Raw genomic sequence first — 23,088 nt, forward strand, 5'->3', positions numbered from 1 at the left:
CCGAGCGGGGCCTCAGGCCGGGCAGGCCTGCTGCTGGCAGGAACACGCTGTGTGAGCGGACACTGAGCCCACGGCGTCCTCGGATTTCTGGTCCAGCCTAGGCTGCCTGTCCAGGCTGAGAGCGGAGTCTAAAGGAGAAAGGAGAGCGGGGTTGGTTACACACCGGGGTACTGCTGTGTTAGTGCGGTGCACTGGGTTTTCACAGAACCCCTGTCACACGTCGTGCTGTGCACGGGGTCACCAGACTCACCGGCTGGAACGCAGTGGAAGCCCACGGACACGGGAACAGTCTGGGTTGCTGAACAGCCTTTCACACAGCGAAGGACTGGCTCCACGGAGAAGCATTTTGCTGCTGTCTTCTCAAATGAAAGTGGCTTCTCACTTTTGACAAGTTGGTGCTGCAGTTTACATGCTACAAAACATGAACTCTCTTAAAGCATGCACAGAGTTTAGATAAATGGCTTTCTGGAATTAATTTGTAGAACTGGCAAACACTAAGACCAGTGGATGAACAGTGTGACATAGCTAGATGAAGCTAATCTGGTTGAAGTGAATCAATTTTTTTGTCAAAGGCTCAGGCTGTGAGAAAACGAGGCCCGTGGAGCACAGTTGCAAGGACAGAGATGGGATCGAGGTGGGACACTGATGTCCAAACCCAAAAAGATTGGAAAACCTTGGTCAGCTGATGCTCAACTTTACTTAAACTAAGACAGACTTCATTTTGGGGCAGCAGTGGCTCCTGGGCTATATAGCCTCTTCTGTACTGTGAGCAACATCACACCTGCCTTGCCATGGCTGAGTAGCTTAGTCCATGAGTCTATGATCCAGCCACCCCAGGGAAGCTTGATCTAAGAAAACATTACAGAAAGGCCAACACATGCCCAGAGGGTTGTGTTCCACACAAAATGTGTAGTGCACCCTAATTTAACCAACACATTCATGTTTTTATGTAAGACCTAGATGGCAAGAACAATTAGTCATTCCCAGGCTGAAGTTTTCAGATTGTGGTATTCTTCAGCCTGAGGAAATTAAAACTAGTTTTTCCCACCTCAGATGCCCTCTAGTTTGATAGTCAGGGCTAGATATGATTTCTTAAATCTAAACTAAAAGCCTGAAAATAACAGAATGAAAATAAAGAATGAAACTATTAAAGATGACGTAAAACTACTTTTGTCAACAGTCAAACTTCCTCCTTTTCATACTAAGTTATCAACTGAGGGAGTTTTAAGTTGAACACACAAACTCCAGGTAACTACACAATGCATAAGATGTTGATATAAAAACCCAACAAAACTAGAACTTGCAGTGAACTACCAAACTCAGGAAAAACAGATTTTTTTTCTTCTTTTAGTTGGTGGCCTCTAATCATAACAATAGCAAAAAATGAGATGACTGTGCTACAATTAATATAAACCAACTATTGATGTGATTGATTAATTAGTTGAAGGCAATTATATTAATATATGTTGGAATTTTAGTACCTCCAGTACAGGGGTCTTCTGAGATGATCCAAGAGTGACCAAAACTCACAGCATCTTTAGCTAAATATCCAGCGGGCGTTTGATACTCTCTTTCTATCTCAGCATCATATTTTCCACAAACACCACATGTTTTTCCAGCCATCCAGAAAGCAACTTGAATCTTTGTGGAAATACAGAAATGTTGCATGTAAATGCTATTCTTCTAAAACTAAACCCACTGAAAGTAACTTAAAAATTACCTCAAGTCTATGCCCATCATAGTATAGTTTATTTATGCCATAATCTGGGGCTTTTAGTGTCAGTCCTTCCTTTTCACTGCTGATCAGCATGCTTGCAGCTGCAACAGAAAAGAAAAATGTGGTCTTTTCTAAAATGAAGTTACTGTTTTAGGGTCCACCCTGAACCTTTTGTTAAGTTCCTGGGGAATGCACACTGTAAGGAATCCCAAAAGAGATGCTGGGAAATAAAAAGACTACTGCTTCCTGCCCTGGGAAAACCTGAAACCACTCACAGGGGTGGCTGTGAAGGGGTCGTCTAAATTCTGGTTCTGTGAGTCTCTGGAAACAGCAAAACATACCACAGGCCTGCATTTTTGGTCGGTGCAAAGATGCACAGGACCAGCATCTCTTTCTTTGCTCATCTCTCTTGCCACCCACAAGAAAAGCTTGCATGGAGGTATGTTAAAATCTCCTAATTCTTTCTCAGATTAGGATGATCTTTATTTTGTGAGGTGTCTGCAGGATCGTGTCCTCTCCTTCTTCAAAAGATCAGGATAGATTAAACAAAATCTAAAGATGAGTCTCTTACCAGAATTAGATGTGTATGGAAGATCTTTTGAGGCTTGGACACCATTTATCTTCAACTGGATGTGTCCATTGGAAACATACATGTCAACCTCACTTTAAATAAAGGAAATTAGTGTGAACAAATGCTTCTCCTTTGCCCTACTCAGCTTATAATTTCCTGTCCTGGCAGAACCATCCCTGCAGGAAGCTCCTATCATTCTGGCATGAATCACCTTCTGCCCTTTAGGGGGAAGGTTGAGGAGGCCCAGGACAGCCTGCCAGCAGGAGTGTTCCCAGTACACCTCCCCCTGGCTGTTCCCATCTCTGTGTGGCTGCTCACGGCCACAGCTCAGGCATGAAGACACCAGGCTGCAGAACAACCTAATTGCTATTACCTTCACATAAATGGAAGGTGCTTTACATTTCAAAAGGAAGATTGGGTTCCCCGGGGCAGTTCTCTTACAGCCTGAACAGGGTGTGTATTGTAGTATTTTCTTCAGAGCAGTGTTTGCTCTAATAGAAGAAATATGAAGCTCAAGCACATCAAAAGCACATCCAAACAATTGCATGAAACAGTCAGGAGTGATTCAGTGATGAGGAATGTCTTTATCACAAAAGATACAGTCTATAAAACAAGCATCCTTGTGTTCTTCCTCAAAACAGGTGCAGGGAATACTAGATTCCCCCTGTTTCTCTAACACTATGGCACAGTTAGGCACACGTTTTTCAGAAATAAATAATCAGTTGTAATGAAACCTTACAGATCAAAGTCTATTTATGTGCTTTGAAGAACACTCACTACAATGATTTTAGTATGCATAATCCCATACAATTTAGGGCTGATTGATCCAGGCTGAAACAAAGTGTATCTTAAATGAATTTCAAATAGATTAGAACATTATGTACCAACTAAGAGATGTCCTAAGAGAGTGCCTCTAATCTGGGATAAGTAATGCCCTTTTTGGCTATGTCCACTTCTCAGCAACCCTGCTGTAATGCTTGTGGGTTCTAATTTGTTCTAATTATTAGCTTAGTGTAGAAGGCCAGACTAATGATTACAATAGCTCCTTCTGGATTTTAGTTTATGTGTCTGCCTAATCACTAAGTACTGAAATGAGATGGTTAAATTCTAACAAATTATTGAAGATTTTGTGGCAGTGAAGTCTTGTGGTGAACCTCAGATATATTTCAGAAGCACTTTTAAAAGACGAAGTCCCAAACCCCAGTGACACTCCTAGATATCTTTCCATTGACATCAGTACTTTCTGCATGAATCTAATGCTAGTGCCAGTCTGCCCTACCAATTTGATCTTCATTTATAGCATATTCAGCTTGGCATCTATTTTTTATAAAGTTTTCAATTACTTACTGGCTGGCGAGTCTGACATTTACTGCTGTAAGGTCAGCAGACTCTTCAAGTCTTTTCACTATCACCAGGAATTTAAGCTCTGGACTGCAGTCCTGCACCAAGACATGGTAGCAATTTGCAGGCATTGAATAGTTAAATTCAACACCATTGAAGGTCATGATCTTATTTTGGAAAACTCTACAATGACCTGAAAAAAAACCCAGTAAAAAGTAAGCATTTTATAATTTATATGACAGCTATTTTATTTTAGTTTTGTAATTAAAGGGAAAAAAAATCATCTTGTTCTGCATGTTCCAATGTAGAAATGAATTAATTCTGTCAGTTGAAATTTTAGATTGGTAGTAATTCAGAAGTAAAACTTTGCCAGTCCCCAGGCAGCAGGACAACATCCCTGTGATTCAGGCATTGTGTGAGATGAATTGTGCTCACAGCTGGTGCTGGTGCAAGTCAGTTTGTGGCATTTTGGCTTTTCTAACTTTGTTGTAGTCAAAAGAATTTCACAAGGGCTGAAAACAATTCACATATCATTCCACTTGGGAAAGTTTACTGAAATGCAGATACCTTTATGGAGTCATAAGCAGGATTAGAAATAGTTAGAAGTTGGGAAGGAAAAAATATCACACTAACACTTTTCTCTTTTTCACTCTAATGGCATTTTGTTGGAAATCCACCAGCTCTGATTAGAAAATATTTTGTAATAATTGTAGTTAATACTGATTAGTTTTGGTGTTTACCTAAGAAATACCATAGAATCATAGAATGGCTGAGGTTAGAAGGAACCTTAAAGATCATTTAATTTCAATCCCCTTGCTGTGGACAAGGACACTTCATATGAATGCATGGTATGATATTATCCCACTGATACCAAGCAAAATGTGACTCCTTATTGCAGGATTACATAAAGCTTTTCATTGTAAAACTTTCCCTAAGTAAGTATAATGTGATTAGCTGTTAATACAGCATTAATAAAACAATAATCCCTTTAAACTCAAAGTGCAGGATTTGAAATTAATGAGTACACTTTTGGAGCTGTTTCAGCTTCAACATAACAGTGCTAATCAAGCAGGGCACCCCAAATCATAGGTCATTTAGATGTTCTTCTCACAAATTTTGTATTGTATTTTCTTCATAATTTTTTCAGTGAAGCCAAAATGGATGCATTTGGGAATGGATGTATCTGAAAGCATTATTTGGCATGGAACTTAATGTTTAATCTTCCTAGTATGTCTCCATTTCTTTACATCTTTGCAGCTTCACAGATTTTCATAGAGATGCTTTGTTTTTATCTGACATCCAACTGATTTTTAAGGGAATAAATAAGTTGAAAAAAAAAATTACATCAAAAGTGTAAATCATGTATACAAAATTTACAAAGTCAATCAATGTTTGTACAGATAGTCACTTGCTGACCTTTAAGACTTTCAATGAGTGAAAGTGTTGCTTGGGAAAAGACCTTCCAGCCCGAGGATGGTAATGTTGAGATGGGTGTACCCGGATGAGAAGGGACTGGCAGGGGCAGACTGATGGCCGTGTCGTAAATTGTGAGCTGAAAATCAGGCAGGAAACAAACATGAATGGGAATGGAAATGCAAAGTACAGTATAGAGATAAGGTAGCATTTCCCTCTAGTTTTCCAAGAGAACTGTGCTGACTGAAATCTAAATTAGCATCTGGATTTCAGTCAGATTGAAAAAGAAATCAAGTCCTCTGTCTACAGCATGAAATATTTCTACAGTGTGACACATTGCAACCTGTGGAACAGCAGTGCTGTAAATGAATTTGGATAGTCACCAATTTGCAGCTTTTTGGGTAGCTGTATATGACATTTGTTCTCAGGCTAAACAGTGTGCTCACCTGAGATGCACACCCTCTTTCTGCCTATCCATCAAGTGCTGCTGTTAGCCTGTCTCAACAGCCTGGTTTTACTGTCTTTTCCAGAGCACAGGAAACCCTGTCATCTTTCTAAAGGTTTTGGGAGGAGTGGCCTTTTTAGTAAGATATTTTTTAACTTGCTGTCAATCATGATGATTGTTTTCTAACTTGTTTCTTATTTCATATGCTCGTATGCTACATGAGAAAGACAAATGCAGTGTAAGATATTTTCTTACTAAGACCAATTGCATGAACATAATGTCTTCTGAAGGCAGCTCCTTTATAGTTTTGATTGTGGTTTTTTTTTTTAATTTTTTTGGCAGGTTAAAAAACCCTTAATAATCCATTTCCTAGTTATTGACTGCTTCAGGATAAAAGATGGTGGAAATTGTTACCTCTGGCAACTTAAAGACAACATCACAGGTTCTTGGGGATGTCAAAGCCATAACCAAGGTTGCCTGGTGAGAGGGACCAAGCTGTTGCCTTTGGGAAAACCCAAGCAAATAGGCAGCTCCTGGAAGTAATGAGTAAAACCTGGGGAAAAAAAAAAAGGAAATAAGTGAATAAAATGAACTGTCTTTGAAAGAAATTTTTATTATTTGTTCACACTAAAATACCCCCATAAAGTAATATGCATATGTGTTAGTATCAGGGCATGTTTTGCATCGGGGTTTGGTGATATATGATGTTGTGTATTGAAGGAGAGGTAACAAATTTATTTTTTAATTGGTGTAAAAGATCTCAAGAGTCTGGATGGGAGAGTAATATGAGAAGAAAAGTGTGGCAAATTTGTTTTAAACACATTCAGACTTAAAAATAGGCATCAATTACATAAGCTGCCAAATACTAACATGCTAAAAATGCTAAATTAATATTTCACATTAATATGTCAGTCATGCAGTGGTAACTTTAGGCAAGGATCCTTTGCCCACTAAGACTGTCAACAAGCTGATGGAGGGATCTCTACAACTGAGTTTCCAAACAAGTTTGGGGCACAAATAGAGAAATACAGAAAATATTCCTTTATAAAAAGGCATAGCTGTAGAGCAGAAAAAAAGGTAAGTTCTTTGGCTTTGATCCATAGTAAATTGGGTGGTTTAATCTCCTCTAATATGAGCAGATAACAGCTTTGGGTAATTCAATCTAATGTAAAACTTTACCTTCTTCAAGAGACTTTTAATCAAATCACCCGTATGCCTTTAATGTGAAAACTTGTGTTGTATGTGTACTTAGTTAACTGAGTTGCTGTATATGACTATATTTCAGTAGCACTATGCCAAAAAAATAGGCTTCAATGTGGATCTATATGTTATTGCAGACAAGTGCATGGAGGAATACAATGAATGAATGCAACAGATATTTCATTAAAAAGGAGACACACGTGAACTGAATCCAGAATGTACAGTTTTCTTACATTAAATGTCATAAAAAATATGTTATTTAATGTGCATAAGTATTATGGGAAGTATTTGTATCACCTGCTTTAGAAGCCATAGGCAGATGCCTGCATTAGAAAATTAAGTAAGAGACTGATTTCATCAGAGACCCACGGTCAGGCTTCTGCTCTGAGCCTCCATGAATCAGGCAGCATGACAAGACCAATCTCCTAATTCAGACACTTGAAATGACAAGTCTGCAATAGGTTAAGTGAATCCCATCATCCCAAGTGGTTTTCTTGCATACGAAAATGCAGTATGCTTTGAGGGAATGAATATAGAGAAAGCAAACATATGTAATCTGATTTTATAAAATCCTACTGATTGAGGAGATTTTTTTCAAGCTTGGAAATTGCAGAACTGAACCTGCAATTATTTGGAGCGCTCACATATATTTTTCAACAACTAAAATGAAGTCTCACCATCTTGCAGTTGCTCGGATTATTGAAGGCACTTTCAGCCACTCCAGCTTCATCTGCATAGCTGGATAAGCAGCAAATTGCCCTGTTGCAATCTGAGTAGCAATCTGGTAGTCCTGGCAATCTTTACCCCATTTAAGAGAACCCTAGAAAAAGGAAATAAATACATTTTTGCATAAAGCATAGTAAGATCATTATTTTTTATTTATATTTGGGCTGATTGATATTTTAAACTTACTGATACTTTTCGGTAGTTTATTACTGAAGCATCAGCACAGAGTTTCCATCTACTTGGTCCTGTGATGCTTGATCCAAACATCTGTATTCTCCACCTCTTGGGCTGTGTGTCAGTGTACAGGACAAGCTGCAATCCTGTTGGCTGCTTGTTTCTGTAGATGGCACGAAGAACTGCAGCCAGTATTGGTGGCTTTCTGTCTCCCAAGAATTCAGGCTTTGGTGCATAGAGAGGAAATAGAGACCAAAGACACAAAGAAGGCATTAGAATTACCATAGTAAAACCACTGGCATGACCAATGCAAGTAAGACTATGATGGGAATTTTTTTGTAATTTTTTTTTGTAATTTCAATGCAACGAAAAGAAGTATGGTACTGGATAAAGAACCAATATTACCCAGCTCAGCACTGCTCTTTTACCAAATTGTAGTTAAACTAATAGCCTTTTTGATAAAACTAGCTTGAGCACATGTTTAAAACCATGATAATTTGTGTTACAGGGGGATCTGTTCAGGACAGTCCAAAGTGTGGTACTTGCACGAGGAGCAGCATGTGGCCCTGCTCAGTGTGGGACCCTTGTGCAGCACCTGCCTGCCTGAGTGTCCTACCTGAGCTGTGGGCAGAGTCCCCACCTGGACAGGGACAGATGCAAGTGGAATTTGCTGTGGGGCAGCAGGTCTGAGTGACAGAGACACACAAAAGGATTGGATGAGACAGCTGGCAGTAGGAAATGGGGAAAGAACAAGGCTGTGGCTGAAAAAGAGTTCAGGGAAGTAGTAATGTGGTGGAAAGATGGACAAGAGAGGTGAATTTAATCTGCATGGAAATGGTGGGGGAGAAGGTCGATCAGGTTGCCTTCTTTTCACAAGCTACTTGCACTGACAACTGGGAGCTGCTGCTGCTGCACAAGGCATGCCTCAGCACAGTAAGGGTTATTATTTTGTAGGCATGTAGGTCATTGCCTGAAATGTGTGACAATTTTCTTGGTTGAAATCTGCTCCAGATTCCCTCAGTTCTAATAGAAGGACCAGGTACAATTAATTATGTACCATGCAGACACTCCTGAATAAACACCTCTTGCTCTCAGAGCCTTGCTGCAAACTCAAGGGTTTTTCAAAGGCCTGTTGTTGTGGTCCTGCTAACATGAACTGAAGGACACTGCAGTGAGGACCTAATGAACAAGAGAGTAGCAGAGTCAACTCCTAAACTTTTACAGAAAGATACACAATGAAAATATCCCTGAAACCAGTTTCTGATCCAGCAGGTCAGCACTTCTAAAGTGTTCTGATTTTTGTAGTGAATTGTTTACTGAGCAAGACAAATTTCAACATATTCCAGTTTCATTTAAAAATGTAGCCTGTATTAAATGAATATTAAATTACATTCAGTGATTATCCAATGTGCTCACCTTTATAAAATAAGAAACAGTTCAATTTCTTTCTATATACCTAATATGCTGAATCACTTTAATTTTCCTATCTGTTATAAATATACAAAAACTGGAAATGCAAAGTAAATGTTTGGGTTTCTTGCATTCACCTGAGACATGGCTCTAGAGAAATCTTCATCACTAGCTGAGGAAGAGCTGATGCTGATGTTCAGAATTTCCCTTCCTGTGTCCTGCAAAAACAAAGAATCACCTTGAAGCAGGTGCCTACCACTGTAAGCTGTTGCAGAATTAATTTATCATATTTTCACTCCCAGAGAACTAGGATGTGATTGCAGCAAAGACAGCAACATGAGTTGTACACGCTGCTCCAGTATGTGCAGTACCTGTTCATCCACTGGCTTAAACAACAGCTGGTAAACAGGTGGGTTTGCCTGTGAAAATAGATAGGATGTAAGACCCAAGAGAAAATAAAGAACTAACTTTTGAAAAATGCATTAAAAATTTCAGTTCAGAGTGTGGAAAAAAACCCGCAAAATTAAATTTTTTAAACATTTTACAGTGAAGAATTCTTAAATGTCAAAATTCTGATCTGAAATGCTTCAGAGAACTAGGGAACCTCTTTCTTTGGTCCACAGTCTATGAGCACAATTTTCTGATGTACAAAAACAATCACCATAAGAAATATAAAATGTCCAGCCAGAGTGAATTACCTGTTGGTTGGAATATTCCCTGTCCCCACTACAGTGCCTGTCCCCAGAGTGGTCCTCTTGGCTGCTGCTGCTGCTGCATGCTTCACTGCTAGCAGAGCTCCCACTGCTGCTCCTGCTGCTGCTCTTGCTGCCACGCTTCTTCCCAGACTGCCTTGTTTCATCTTTCCTGTGATGATCTCCAGGCTCTCTGCCATTAGCAGAGGAAGCAGCAGAAGAGGAAGAGGAACTGGAGAGGTGGGCTATGCTGGGCTCTGCCCAGAGGCCTGTGTCTTCAGTCTTGTACTCGCGGTTAATCCGTTTTGTGCGGCGCCGTGTCTTATTTGCAGCCTCCAAAAACAGTTGAAAGCATTATGAATTTATAGCTTGTTCTCTAACATTTCCCTGGCTGTCAGACAAGATGCTCACCACAAGCTTCCAAGGAAATAGAATTCCTCCCAGCCCAGTTTCTTGCTTTCCCATGCCAGTTTTCCACAATGGAAACCCTTGGCTTCATTACAGGAAATATTTCCCTCTCTGATGCTCAAAGTCTCTTACCGTGAGTACCTCTTCAATGCCTAGAATCTTCTTCAGTTTAGCTTGAATGTCCTCATTTGGAGCTGCCTCTCCCTCTTCCTTTGACCCTGAGCTTGATACCTCAATTATTTTTGAAGCTGCTTTGGATCCTGCTTGAACCTCCAGCTGTATTTTGTCAATATCAGCATCTGTATGAACTAAAGGGAAAAGCTTTCCAGGGCTGTGCTGTTTGAGCCTTATTTACAGTGATTGACAGAAAAATTTGTTATTATGACTGTACCTGGCTTTAAAAATATTTTGGCTTCAAATTCTCCAAATAGTTTATGCAGATAGGTATTTCTTAAGAAAGCAGAATTTTGTGATTTAAGGCTGAGACAAGTAGAACATCCCAAACTTTCAAATTTTTTACAGAACCTGCGTGCGTAAAATCTTCTTCTTGCACTGTTGTGATGTGCCTCTTCTGAACCTTGCTGGTATCCCTTGGATATCACATTAGGTATGCTGCTTTGCTGCATTAAACAAAAATAAGGCAGATAATGTCATTTTCCATAAAAAATAAAATCATCCCAGCTCTTAAAATAATTCCTTCAGTTAATGAAGAGAATGATTACAGTCCTGCTTAAAGAAGGAAGCAATGCTTAGAATTAGAGATCCAGGCACTGAAAGCAGTGGGGTTTCCTGCGAAATGCTCAGTGGAAGAGGACGGCTCTGCTCAGTGGAAGAGGACACCTCTCCTGCCCACCATTTCTCAAGCAGTGCTTCACAAACGCACTTCCAATGAGAACCTGCAGGGCTCTTTGCAGGGGCAGTCCCTCTGCATCCATTTCAGGCTTCTGGCCCTCCTCCTGCAAGCCAGTGCAGCCTTCCCACACCAGCCTCAGGAGCTGAAGAGCACATGACAGAATGTGCTCCTGCAATCTGCTCAGGGTGATCTCAGGATTTGGGAAGAAAAATCTATATCCTGTCCAAGAACCATATTTTTCCCATTAGTCTAATTCAGAAAAAAAAAAAAAAAGAAAAAAAAAAGAAAAAAAAAAAAAAGAGAGAGATATTGTACAAAGGATGTGAATTTCAGACACCTTCCCGTGGCTGTGAAGAAATAGGAAGACATGCTGTCAAAGCAGCCTGCATGCAGTGAAGAAAGTGAGTGGACTGTGAAGGATCATGTCATGAACCCACTGGGTTTTAGGCTTGATTTGGGAAATATCAGGCCCCTGTTGAATTTCACTGTTCCTGTGTTTGTGATCTGGTTAGCCAACTCCCATGTCAGGGGTGCCCAGCCCTTCTGAGGAGCTCTCTGCTCTCTGCCTGTCTGCAATACAGGTGGCAAGAGGCTTCCTTACCTTCCAGCTACCAGGTTTTGAAGATCCTTCTGTTGACTGCTGATCAGAGATACTTGGTATTTCTCCTTTGGGGAAAATCTGGGATTTCTTTTCAGAATCTACTTCTTCCATGTTCCTTGAAATAGCATAAACTTCACTCCTGTGGAGGTGATAAATGGCACACAAGTAACGCCTCCTGATTTCACTCTACCCATCTTTGCTTGTGCCAAAAAGACAGTACTAAGCTTTGTGAGGCTGCTGAGGTATGGCAGACCTTTACAAGTAGTTGTATACTTGTGATTTTATGACAGGGAACTCAAAATCAGTAACACAGAGCAAGCAAAATGGAAAAAGCTCTTCTGTACCTCACAGCTGCAAGCTCAACCTCTTGATGGCAGGGAAGGGTTTCAATCTTCAAATTTTTTTCTTTCATATTTATCCTGGCATCAAATTTCATTGTAGTGTTGGCACTGAACTCGGCATGATATTCAAAACCACTCTGAAAGTACTGTGTATTAATCCCCATCATTGCAATCATATGAAAATATGCTCTGAAAGAGTGGAAATAAAACCAGGCACAATTATATATTAATACACAAAAATTTAACTTTGAAATGCAAAAGTACTTTTTGATGCTGTTCCATCCACAACTGATGGATGAAGAGATTTATCACAAGAGGATAATAAAAAGCTAAGATGCCACTGGAAAATGTGGCTTGTCTGAAAAACAAAGCTAACATGGACTTTTTGACTGCATTGTCACTGGTATTGTCATTGTCATTGCTTGAGGACAAGCTAACTCCAGAATCTCATAGCTTTAGATTCTGCCTATTTTTGTAATATTATCACTACTATTATTACTATCATCATTGTTACCATTATCCTTATTAGTACTGTTGCTTTTGCAGGTCCAGAAACATTTCCCTGTGCCCCCTGAAATCCTTCTGGCTTATGCCAGGTGATGATGCTATTCTATGCTGAAATTGTAAAAAACTTGATACCTAAGATAACATATTTTCACATCTTAGTACATTTAGTCATTGAACAGGTACAATGTAAGCATTTCTAGCAATGGCAGAACAGCACAGTATCCTGTGGGATACTATGCACATTGCAGGGTTGTAGAGCATCAGAGGATTGAGTTGCTTTCTCACAACTTTGCTGCACTAGACTGACACATTTGTCCAAAATCTGGGACAAACAAGATTCCTGTATAGCTACATGCCACCACATATCTATGTCAGATATAACTATAACTAACTATAACTAGAAGTAACTTTAAATATAAATATAAATATTAATGCTTGTGTGTGTATGTGAATATATATGTAATTTTTACTTTGGCCTGATGTCAGCATGAATATCCGTCTCGGTTTCCCACAACTGTGAGGTTTTAAAATTGTCAGATACTGGTGGTGATACCTTTACATCCACTGAAAAAGACAGACAGAAATTATATGAACAGAGAAACAATGAATTCTTGGGATAAAATACTTTCAATAAACATATTAGTTAATGCAAGGGCAGTGCTTTTACATTTTGAAATACTTTACATGGTTATTTAAAGGTTGCCAATTCAAACCAGAGTTATACAAATATGTCTCAGGTGAAGTATCCTCATTACTTCTCAAACCTTTTGGAGGCAGCTGGTCACCAAGGTTTCAACTTTACTGGGGTATTTTTCCAGATTATAGAAGGATTCAATTTCAGCAGGGGTTGGACCCACAGTTATGTGGGGGACTGCTCAGTTTGCCCTCCCAAGCTCACCGTCGGCCGCCGCCTGCGCCACCGCGGCCGCGCACAGCCCGAGCTCCAGTGGCAGGCCAGCGATGGTGGGGACGATGTGCCGCATCTCACCCACCAGCACTGGCAGGGTCCATCGCCCTGAAATGCCTCTCTGGACCTCCTCCACCACTTTTTTCACCACTGGCTGCCAGTCTGATGATCCAGTTAGACTCTGGAAGCAGAGAAATAGCTTAGGTAAGAGGAGACACGGAAGGGAAATGATTCAGAATTGCAGACAAAAAGTCAACAGCCTTGTCAGTACCATCATCATCTGTTGAATGGCATCTCTGTCAATGTCAACAAAGGCAATCTCTTGACCCAATACTTTGATGTAAGCAGATACCAGGGGGTCTTCAGGTGGCAGTTCTTTCCATCCCAGAAGCTGTGGTGTTTAGGAGAGATGGGGAGAAAGGGAAGAAGCAGAAAATATCACTTAAAGTGGAGCAATGTGTTAACAAAGAGTAAATCCCACCCGAAGGATGAGAACTGTGGTTCCTTAGCCAAAAACCAAATAGACCCAATATTACAGGTATGAACCAATATGGCCTTTCTTACATTGCATAGCTGATTTCAGAGAGAGTTTCCCCATGTGAGGATGAGGTAAGAGCAAGGTAATTTCTGCTGCTGTAAGTAGTAGGTGACACCCAAGGACTCATGAAGGAAAAACCTTATTCAATTATCATTTTAAAAGAGAAGAACAACCACTTAGTGTGTTCTAACATACACTTTAAAACATTTTGGCTCCCAGCAGCAGCCTCATCTTTTGTACTATACATTAAGAGCTAACACATGTTGAGTGAAAAGGTGGCACCTGTTGAGAGAGTAAGTACAATTGTGTACAGCTTTCCATGACTGAGCAGGATGACGGACTCCTTTCTTCCAGAAACATCAAAGGGATGGCTCAGTGGGTGGGTGATGCAACCCTGGTGCTGTCAGAGGCTGACTGATGCAGACAGGTCAGAAAGGTGCCCAGACATACCGATTTACCCAGCTCCTTCAGGGTCTTGTACGTGTCGTACTCTGCAAAGGGAATGTTCTGCTTCCTCATGAGCTTGGTTAGGCCTTGTTCCCGGAAAGCCACCTGTAGGAAAGAGTCAGGCAGCACAGCCCAAGCACAAGAGAGCTCAGGGAAACTCTTGTGCCTGGGATTAACTCACTGAGGCCACACGAAATACTTGTTTCATGAAGCCATTGCATTATAAGGACATGTCTGCCTGGTAGATGGCTGCAGGCTATGGCTGCAGATGTTGAGGACGTGCTGAGCCAGCCAGCCTTAAATTAGTCAGCAGGGATAATTTTAGGGTTGGGCAGAACTCAGCCCAGGCTGCAAAGCTTGCTCAAGAGCTGTGTGAATTCTTGCATGCTGTTACATGGAGCTTTGTGCTGCCCTGGCTGTGCTGCTGGCTGAAATTTAATTTCCCTGTACTTATGCAAAATACCCTGGATCCCACGTGACTTTAGGTGGGCAGATGGATGTTCTGCTGTGTAAGCTTTCCTCCGCTCCTAGACTTACATGCCTATACTGGATGTGCTCATTGATGAATCTATGTGTCAAGAAGCCCAAATAAAGGAAGAAGCCTAAGTAAAATCATAATCATTATCTAAATTTTCCCTTCCACGTCCGCCCTCAAAGCCAGAAATGGAGTTAAACACTACATCACAGTCCAAAAGCTGGCTGCCTTAATGCAATACTTACCTCAATGATATCCATTGCAGTGTTTGCATAATAGCCTCTTACTTTTGTGATTATGTCAGATGGAAACATGGTGCTGGGACTGTTCATTAGATAGACCCTCCAAATGGCACCAGCCTGATACTGAGCTGTCATAGGAATAAAAAGCAGGAGAAATTAGGGTCTCCAAGGTGTGTGGTACACATAAGCCACCTCAGCTATGTGCCATAGAAGATCACAAGGGGTTCTGTCAGGGTTCAGTCCCATTGATCCTCAAGCTTGCAACCTCAAGAGGAGGACTTTATTCTAGGGCAGAGTCAACACAACCCCAGGGCTGAAGAGGGAGGCCTAAATCCATGTGCAAGCACCACTTTCCCCAGCAGATACCAGAGATTTGGATTTGGATTCGGAAGAGTCTCAGGAAATTTTGCACGTTAGGAAGTTCTTCTGCTTTTTCTATTTCGAGAGTGCACTAAACTCACAGTTCATGGTAGGATTTTGGGTGGAAATCACAGAACACAATAGAGGCATTTGGCTACCTAAGCTGAGGAAGTGCACAGGGCAGCTGATACTCACAGGAATAGTCGCTGATCTGAATGACCTTGCTGTAGCGATAGCTCAGCCTGTCAAGTCTGGGGCCCAGGAGTTTAATAGCAATGTTGCAAGCAGCAGATCTGAGTAATAGAATTAAAATCATATGAAGAGAGGTGACTGTGACCAAATTCTTAGAAAACTGTATGGAAAAAATCCAGTTTTCTACTAAAAATACACTTCTTCCTTTACTTACAGTTTATAGAGCTGTGGGATCCTGCCTGCTGCCAAAGCCTTCATGTGTGAATATGCAAAACTGGCTACTTGCAGGCTGGGCTCTGTCAGCAGCGAGCTGGCCAGAGCTGTTACTGTTGGAAGAGCAGGCTTGGTTTCGAAGAGAACAACACAAGCCACCATTCGGACGTTGGGAGCAAGCGTGCTGTCCATGAAGACCTGGAGGGTGAGCTCCCTTACCTACAGGAGGAGATAGAACCTCTGAGAAGCCCACAACTTCCTGGTGAGCAGTGCTTCCAGAACAGTGCATGTGTGCTCTGCAGTGGATGGAGAACAGAACCCTAAACAAGAGATGTGGGCAGGGGAGCTGTCACAGAAAATGGGGACATTGCTGGGTGCACAGTGAACAGGGCTGGGAGAAACAGCCACTAGGCTGAGCATTACAGGGACTAAAGCACTCTTTCCCAGGATATCAGCAAGGGTGGGATGATGGCAGGATTTGCAGCATGGGCAAGGGGAAGACAGTAACTGAGAAGCCTGTCCAGAGTTGCTAACATTACCTGATGGCTTTGTTATTACTGAATCACTAAGCAAACCCAATCCATACCCTTTAAGACATTTGTTTAAATAATAATTTCAGTTACTTTTGCAGGGTCTTTTCTTGCAATTTTCCTTAAGGCCAACACAGCATCAGCATGAATTCTGTTTGGTAAAGAAGCTGCAGCTGAGGAAAATGTTGGCAAAAACTTCAGGATGCGTTTGATACTGGCTGGCTCTCCTGCATTGCCCATGGCTTTCAGGGCCAAGGACATGTCTTTGGCATCACCTTTGCTGATGGCTTCAGTAGCAAGGTCGTGGAGTGGCTGAAAATGGAGCAGACACTGTTAATCTCACCAGGTAATAATCAATGATTTTGTAGTAGTGCATAAAAATGTGCATTGCCATAGCAAGCAAAACAATTACTGCTGCAAATCCCAGAACTGAGCTCTTCAGACTTTTCTCCCGGGAAAAATCTCACCATCATTATCAGGATACTAAACACAGACCATACAAATAAACTTGGCTTTCTCCTTGCACAGTGTTGTAGTTGATTTTGAATTGTGCCTGAGCTGGAGTGTTGGAGACAATCCCAGGCAAGTGCCTGCACCAAAGAGTCTGCTGCCAGCCCAAAGGCAGTGCTGAGTTGATGCCAAGCTCAGTTGCTCCCAGGGCCACCTCTGCCAGCCTTGCCAAATTGCACTTGCATTTTTCACTTCCTACAATCATTTCAAGTTTACTTGAACATTTCTGCTGTTCTGAGAAGTGGAATTACCCTTCTGGTCACCTAGCTTTATTTCACTTTTTCTTTGGAAGATTTAAACACATGTCAAACACCAGCAAGGCCTCCTCAGTGCTGTGGTCCTGCTGAGCAAGGAGCTGGGGCTGCACAGTCCAAGGACAATGTCCTGAATATTTCTGACAGTGAAATGTAATTGTGTAACAGGGCTTCCTTGGAAGCCCTAACCTATGACATTCCTAGGGCTTTGCTTATATTCACACTTTGCTGTCTTTTTAAGTACACTCTACCTAATGTCAAATTAGAATCACTGAATCATAATTATTTTGCTTTAATTCGAGTTTTGTCACAGCTTAACTCAGTTTCAGGCTGGTTATAGAATCCATTATCCCAATGGGCTTCTAGTACTACATTTGAAATTCTGAACTGTTACAGCCTGATCTTTCAAAGGCATCAGCTCAGTGTTTCATTCTGTCTTTGCATCACTGAGTGAGGCATGAAAATAGTGAGTTATCTAATTGTCAGCGTTGTGAGAGCTAAATCAAAGACACTTTTAAATTTTTTTCACCTTTTATGAGTAAGAAATGAGAGTCACATACCTGAAGAAGTTCATTTGGACACAGTAAAGCCTGAGCACAGTATTTATTCACCATGCTACCATATCCTAGGTAAACAATTATCCTATGCATCAGTACTTTCTGGATTTGGGGACAGGTCAGAAAACTCTGCAGAAGGGAGAAGTATCATTTTTTACTGTTTCTAGTAATCAGAGCTGTATTTATCAATAAATGCATTTGCAAAATAGATAAAATTGATTTGTGCTCTTTCTAAATAATTTCAGGAATTAAGTCAAATGCTAGACATTCAGCTACAAGAAAATTAAGTAGATTTGCCCAGTTATGCTGTTTGCTCTTTAGATACTGATAACATATTATTTTCTTGAGTTTGTCTTTTTTCTTTTTAACTTGCGATTTGGCAAAAAGAATCAACAGCAGTTTTCTTATAGTTTGTGGGGTTTAATATAAAATATAATTACAAACTTTGGGAAACAAGTGTTTGGGAACATTTTCTGAAGCATGTCCCATTTTTGTTAATACCTTGCATTTTACAAATTTAGATGGAAATATGTTGTATCTTTCACTTATCATCCTATGAATTCACCTTTAAAAAGGAGCGAGAGGGAAAACAAAAGGACGAATGATCTGTACTCACTGAGGCGATTTCCAGGGTCTGTTTGTTTGGTGTCACAAAATGGAAGGCGAGAGGGAGAGTCACTGCTGCTTCCCAGATGTTCAGCTTCTTGTCATGGATTTTTTGCTTCAGGAATCTGAACGTGTCAGTAGCTCCAGCAGCACAGATGGCACTCAGGAACCAGGGCCTGCCAGGGAAAGGAGGGCTCATCATCCTCACTGCCCAGCCTGCCTCTGATCAGAACCCCTGGCTGAAGGGCATAGCTACCTGTAGGGGAGTTCATTGACAAACTGCAGCCACAAAGACTCCATTTGATCAAGGGTTGCTACACGAAACAGCTGGACCATTTGTAAGAACTTGGCTGAAGCTTCTTTCGTGGCTCCTCTCTCGTTATTCTGAACTAATTGCCGCAGCGTCTCCGTTAACTGTGGGAAAAACAGACAGCTGGAAGGATCCACGGCCAAAGTAATTATGTGGTGACCTGTTAGCCTTATAAATAGTGAAAGTGGGTGAAAGTAAGCCTCTAATACCTGCAAATCTGGATTTTTTATCCTTATTAGAGGAATTGGCATCTGGAGTAGCTCTCCTGAGAAATGGTAACGAAGGCTCCCCTGTTTTTGCAGTGGAGATGTTGGTTCACTGAGAGGAGGCCTTTTAGTGCCGACCAAGGACAGCTCTTGTCTTCAAGGGAAAGAGGGAAACGCATCAGCAGACAGTAACCACACTGTGCATGGAGGGCTTGCACAGCATTGGAGCAGACTGAGGGCTACCCAGCAGGAATTCAAATGGAGGTGCTTTTCCCTGTTCATCCATTGCTCAGGATTATCTGGAAAAGCCATACGACTGCAAAAGCCTTTGTGAGAGCTTGCTAAAGTCTCTGAGGGGTTGGACAGATGTTTTGGGTGGCCTAAACAGTAGGGCACAGGCCACCTGAAACACCCTGGGCACCCTGGGCTGGGCATCCCAGGAGCTGTATGGTGTTTTGGCCCTTGGCAGCCACAGGGCAGACGCTTCTTGTTATCTCACCATCAACAGTAAATGTATAACCAGTTTCAAGCACCTCCTCCTGGCTAAGATAATGTAAGGACATGCACAGTACCTACCTTGCCTCCATGACTGCTGCCCCGTTGGGTTCATTGAAAGGAGAGATCTGGTACACCTGGTCCGCCATAGCGGACGTCAACGATGCCCCACTGTCATCATACTTGATCTTGTAGGTGAATGTCGCCGTGCCCTTAATGTTTCTGGCTTTCTAGAAGTGCACAGAGACCCACTCAGAAACAGGAATGGGCTGGTCAGCCCAGAGAAGCCAGAGCCCCGGGAGCGTCCGCACGAGCGGCGCTCACGGCCGAGCAGGGCAGCGCTGGCTCCTGTGCTCGTACCAGGGCACAGGTGGGGCAGGGCCGCACGTAGGCCATTCCCAGGCTCCTCTCTGCTCTATCCTGGCAGTCCGTCAGGTCCTTGCTTTTGGAAACCGTGGCACGTTTATTCTTGCTGTCGTCCTGGATAACATATCTGGTTTGGCAGATGCCTTCAATCCCAGCCTGCAAGTGTTGGTTAAACACAGTGAATGTCCACTTGAAAAAGCAATGAAAAGGTCAAAGAAAATGTCTGGGAAGTATAACTTACTCTTTAATTTGAAATGAGACTAAAAGTAAAATCAGAATGGAAAAAACAAACCTCCTGTAGCTCATACACATTTTGTGTCTTTTTGATGGTTATCTGCAGCATGTTCAGAACCCCTCTCGCTAGGTTAGTGCACAGAACGGGACAATCCTCAGGGGCAAAAATACTTCCAACCCTTCCTTCAGTGTATTCAAACTTAAAGGGCTGGCTGAGACATGCAGCAATGGTTTCTGAGAGCCTCGAAGATGGAGTGAAGGAGTCAGTGGGCCAGAAGCCATTGTGTTCTTCCAGCTTTGGTGATCGAATCTGTGAACAAAAATAGGAGAACAATCATACTGTTCACCATCAGATTGAAACAGTGCTGTACTACAGAAACTGGACACTCCTTTTCCATGGCAAGACAAAAGTCACTTGTCTAACATTTCGGGAAACAATTTCCAATTCGGACACCTGTGCTCAGCCTAGGAAGCATCATTGAAAATGCAAATTTCCACGAAGGATTTCTACCAGAAAAATAAGATTATGTGAACAGAATTCGAAAGTTCAGCAAGTCTGATGAAGCTTGTAGGCTGAGTTAAACGCCAGTTACCAACAATCAGTACAGACAGGATACTCACTCCTTTCCCACAGATGACAAGTGAGATCTCCCTTCAGTCTGCAAGGCAGCCAAGCCATTACTGCCCAAGCTGCCTGCCTGAGCTCACAGGGACTGTTCTGGCTGCCGCTCCAGGTCCAGCACGTCCCCGAGCACCAAAGCCACGGCACAGCTGATGGGGGAGCAGAGGTGACCGCAGGAGCTCACCCTTTGGGAGTGGCTGACACCCCTGTGAGCTCCTCTGGCTGTGAAGCTTGTGCACAAGTCCTTGACTGCTACCTAGTGGAAGTGTGTGCTGCGTGCACAGACCCATCTAGTCCCTCACTTAGACACACACCTCCCACCCTCGTGCAGTAAAGTACATGTTCCTGCAGAGGGAAAAGGTGTGGGCTCTGTGCTCTGTTTTATTTTAGGCATTTCTAATCGATGCTGCAAGGGTGGCTTGCCTCTTGTCACATTTTCTCAAACTGAATCCTACTCAAGGCTCTTGTCTGCAACTGCTAACGTTGTAGCAACTCCAGTGAGGTTACACAGAGCCTGCAATTGCAGCCGTGTGTAAAGTTTGGCAATAGGTACTCCATCACACTGTTTCACTAATATATGTGCAGGATTACAGACTGAGAAAACTCCTAGGTGAGTGCTAAGGGCAGCTCTTACAGCTTTTTCTCCATGTGCTGTCTTCTCAATCCCTAGTCTGTGGTCTTTCAAGACATGCCAGTATTTTAAGCTGTTTGGTTTAATCTTTTTGATGAGTAACAATGCTTCTAGATCTGATATCATTATGATAAACACAGGCATTACCATTAGAATTCTTCACTTTTGAATTAATGCCTATGTTAAGAATATCAAAAGAGACATAATGGAGATAGTTGAGTCTTTCTCATGTGGTATCTGAATTCCAGTGCTGTGCTTTTTTAGGCAATGGACCAGGTTAAAAAACATGGACATTTCATTCTAGAATGCTCATGTTTATACTCAAGCTTAGTGCTGCCTTAGTAAAATTATGTTAAGGACATTTCTTTAAAGCAGCTGCCAGCCATATTTTGTTTGGAGGTGAACGGAAGGTAGCTTTAGTCAGGGGGCTCAGACCCCAATGGCAGCAGAGTGGAGCGGCTCCAGCTCCTTCCTTGCTCCTGTGAGCAAGCCTGTGGTGCTCTCTGTAGGTCCCTGCTGCTAACCAAAGCAGCTGCAGACCCTTCAGCAGTGCCCTCAGCTCTCCCCATCACGCCTCGAGTGTACAGGGTGCAGAGCTCAGTGCCCATGTCCACACCTCTGTCCCTGCTGGAGAATCCTCACTGCCTGAGGGAAACTGCTGGGGCTTGGAGGGCCATCTCAGCAGTGGGTAGGGCCCCTGGCTTTTGTGGGAGCTCTACGTCTTTTTGTCACTTATCCTGCCAGCCTGGAGGTACGAAGGAAGCATCTTTAGCTGAATGATATCAGTGGGTGGGAAGGTTCCTGTGGCCATGGTGATTTACCTGCAGAAGGTGCTCACTGTGGGACACACGGCTGATCTCCACCTTGCTGGCCAGCCTCAGCCCTGCCATGGCCAGGCTCCTCTCAGGGAGCCCATGCATAATGATGCTCTCGTAGCTGTACAGGTAGGTCTTGCCCATGTGAAAAACAGGCTCTGTTAGGGAAAAAATATAACAGAAACACTTGGCTATAACTGTTGTGGTGTTACTTGAACCAGCCCAGCAAAGGAAGGTGAAGCTGCCACTGCCAAAACCAGGTGCAAGCAGTGGGCAAGGCAAGGCTGTAAGGGAAGGCAGCAAGGGAGCTGCTGCCTGGCAGGGGAGCCACTTACCAAGGTCCTGCTTCTGGCCCTCTGTGAGGAAGGAAAGAGAAGTGTTCATGAAAAAAACCATTTCTGTAGATCCTTTAATGTATTATTCATTAAGCCAGTGTGCTAATGGTTGGCAAACCACGAGTAATGGGGCTCACCCCACACACCCAGGACACCAAGTCCATGCCAGCCCTGCTCACAAGCTGCTGCTTGCTTGGCTTTTCTCCTGCTGCTGAGCTTAGCACAGAAATCTAACAGTTTACAGCTGAAGCTTTAAAAGGGCTTCAGCAAATGAAGTTGTAAATATCCCTGGAAAGCCCCGGGGAGATACAAATTGCTCAGGATCACAGTGGCTGTCACAGCTCAGCAGTGATGATAAAGCTTCTACTTACCCACAAGGGCGAACACCAGGGCCAGGATGAGTCCCTTCATGCTAAAAGTGACTGAAGTCCACAGGGGAAAATCTGTGGCTTTTATAGAAGAATTATTAACAGGCACAGTGAATTTTGTTGAATTATCAACTTCTTATCAACCACCCAACAAACCCTTTGAGGGAGAGGGGGTTGGGGTCAGGGCAATGGATATTTTTTGCTGAATCAAAACCATCACAAGTTCTATTGTTCTCACTTTGCCAACTGAATGTCTTGAAAGAACCTTTAGAAACAACTACCTAAAAGTATTAAAACATAGTTAAAGCCAAAATTTATTACTATGTAAGCAAAACTACTAATTATCTTTACTCCCCAAAAGCACCTGGTGCTATTGCAGTCTGTGCTGACTTTGTCTGGGTTGTCCTGACCTGACCATAAGACACACAGCTTATCTAACTGATAGTGCCCCAGCAGGATTGTGCAAAACCCTGGGC

General features: G+C 42.4%; 1 protein-coding gene across 1 annotated transcript; it reads right to left on the reverse strand.

The window, feature by feature from the left end:
* Positions 1-6: 6 nt before the first annotated feature.
* LOC132331071 (vitellogenin-2-like) lies at positions 7-22,655 on the reverse strand. Its single transcript, XM_059854046.1, has 35 exons — positions 22,616-22,655; positions 22,245-22,265; positions 21,916-22,067; positions 19,900-20,151; positions 19,602-19,763; positions 19,323-19,471; positions 18,750-18,900; positions 18,487-18,644; positions 18,241-18,406; positions 17,628-17,753; positions 16,397-16,615; positions 15,775-15,992; positions 15,564-15,661; positions 15,012-15,136; positions 14,295-14,396; positions 13,578-13,697; positions 13,298-13,487; positions 12,870-12,963; positions 11,896-12,081; positions 11,552-11,690; positions 10,489-10,717; positions 10,230-10,405; positions 9,696-10,022; positions 9,369-9,416; positions 9,135-9,215; positions 7,600-7,812; positions 7,365-7,507; positions 5,902-6,040; positions 5,046-5,181; positions 3,636-3,822; positions 2,289-2,380; positions 1,721-1,818; positions 1,482-1,641; positions 251-412; positions 7-128 (listed from the first exon to the last, which is right to left on the reverse strand). The coding sequence occupies exons 1-35, from the start codon at positions 22,653-22,655 to the stop codon at positions 13-15; spliced, it is 5,175 nt and encodes a 1,724-aa protein (XP_059710029.1). The 3' UTR covers positions 7-12.
* Positions 22,656-23,088: the final 433 nt, after the last annotated feature.

Source organism: Haemorhous mexicanus, chromosome 9 (assembly GCF_027477595.1).
Source record: "Haemorhous mexicanus isolate bHaeMex1 chromosome 9, bHaeMex1.pri, whole genome shotgun sequence".
NCBI classification, from domain to species: Eukaryota; Metazoa; Chordata; class Aves; order Passeriformes; family Fringillidae; genus Haemorhous; species Haemorhous mexicanus.

Bases quoted from the DNA above. Each gene is read 5' to 3' on its own strand.
- LOC132331071 (XM_059854046.1), bottom strand. From the start codon at position 22,655: ATGAAGGGACTCATCCTGGCCCTGGTGTTCGCCCTTGTGG. The intron at 12,964-13,297 runs GTGAGCTTGGGA...TGTCTTTTTCAG, and splicing joins GGCGCAGGCGGCGGCCGACG to TGGATGTAAAGGTATCACCA. The intron at 7,813-9,134 runs GTGAATGCAAGA...TATGCACCAAAG, and splicing joins TCTCTAGAGCCATGTCTCAG to CCTGAATTCTTGGGAGACAG.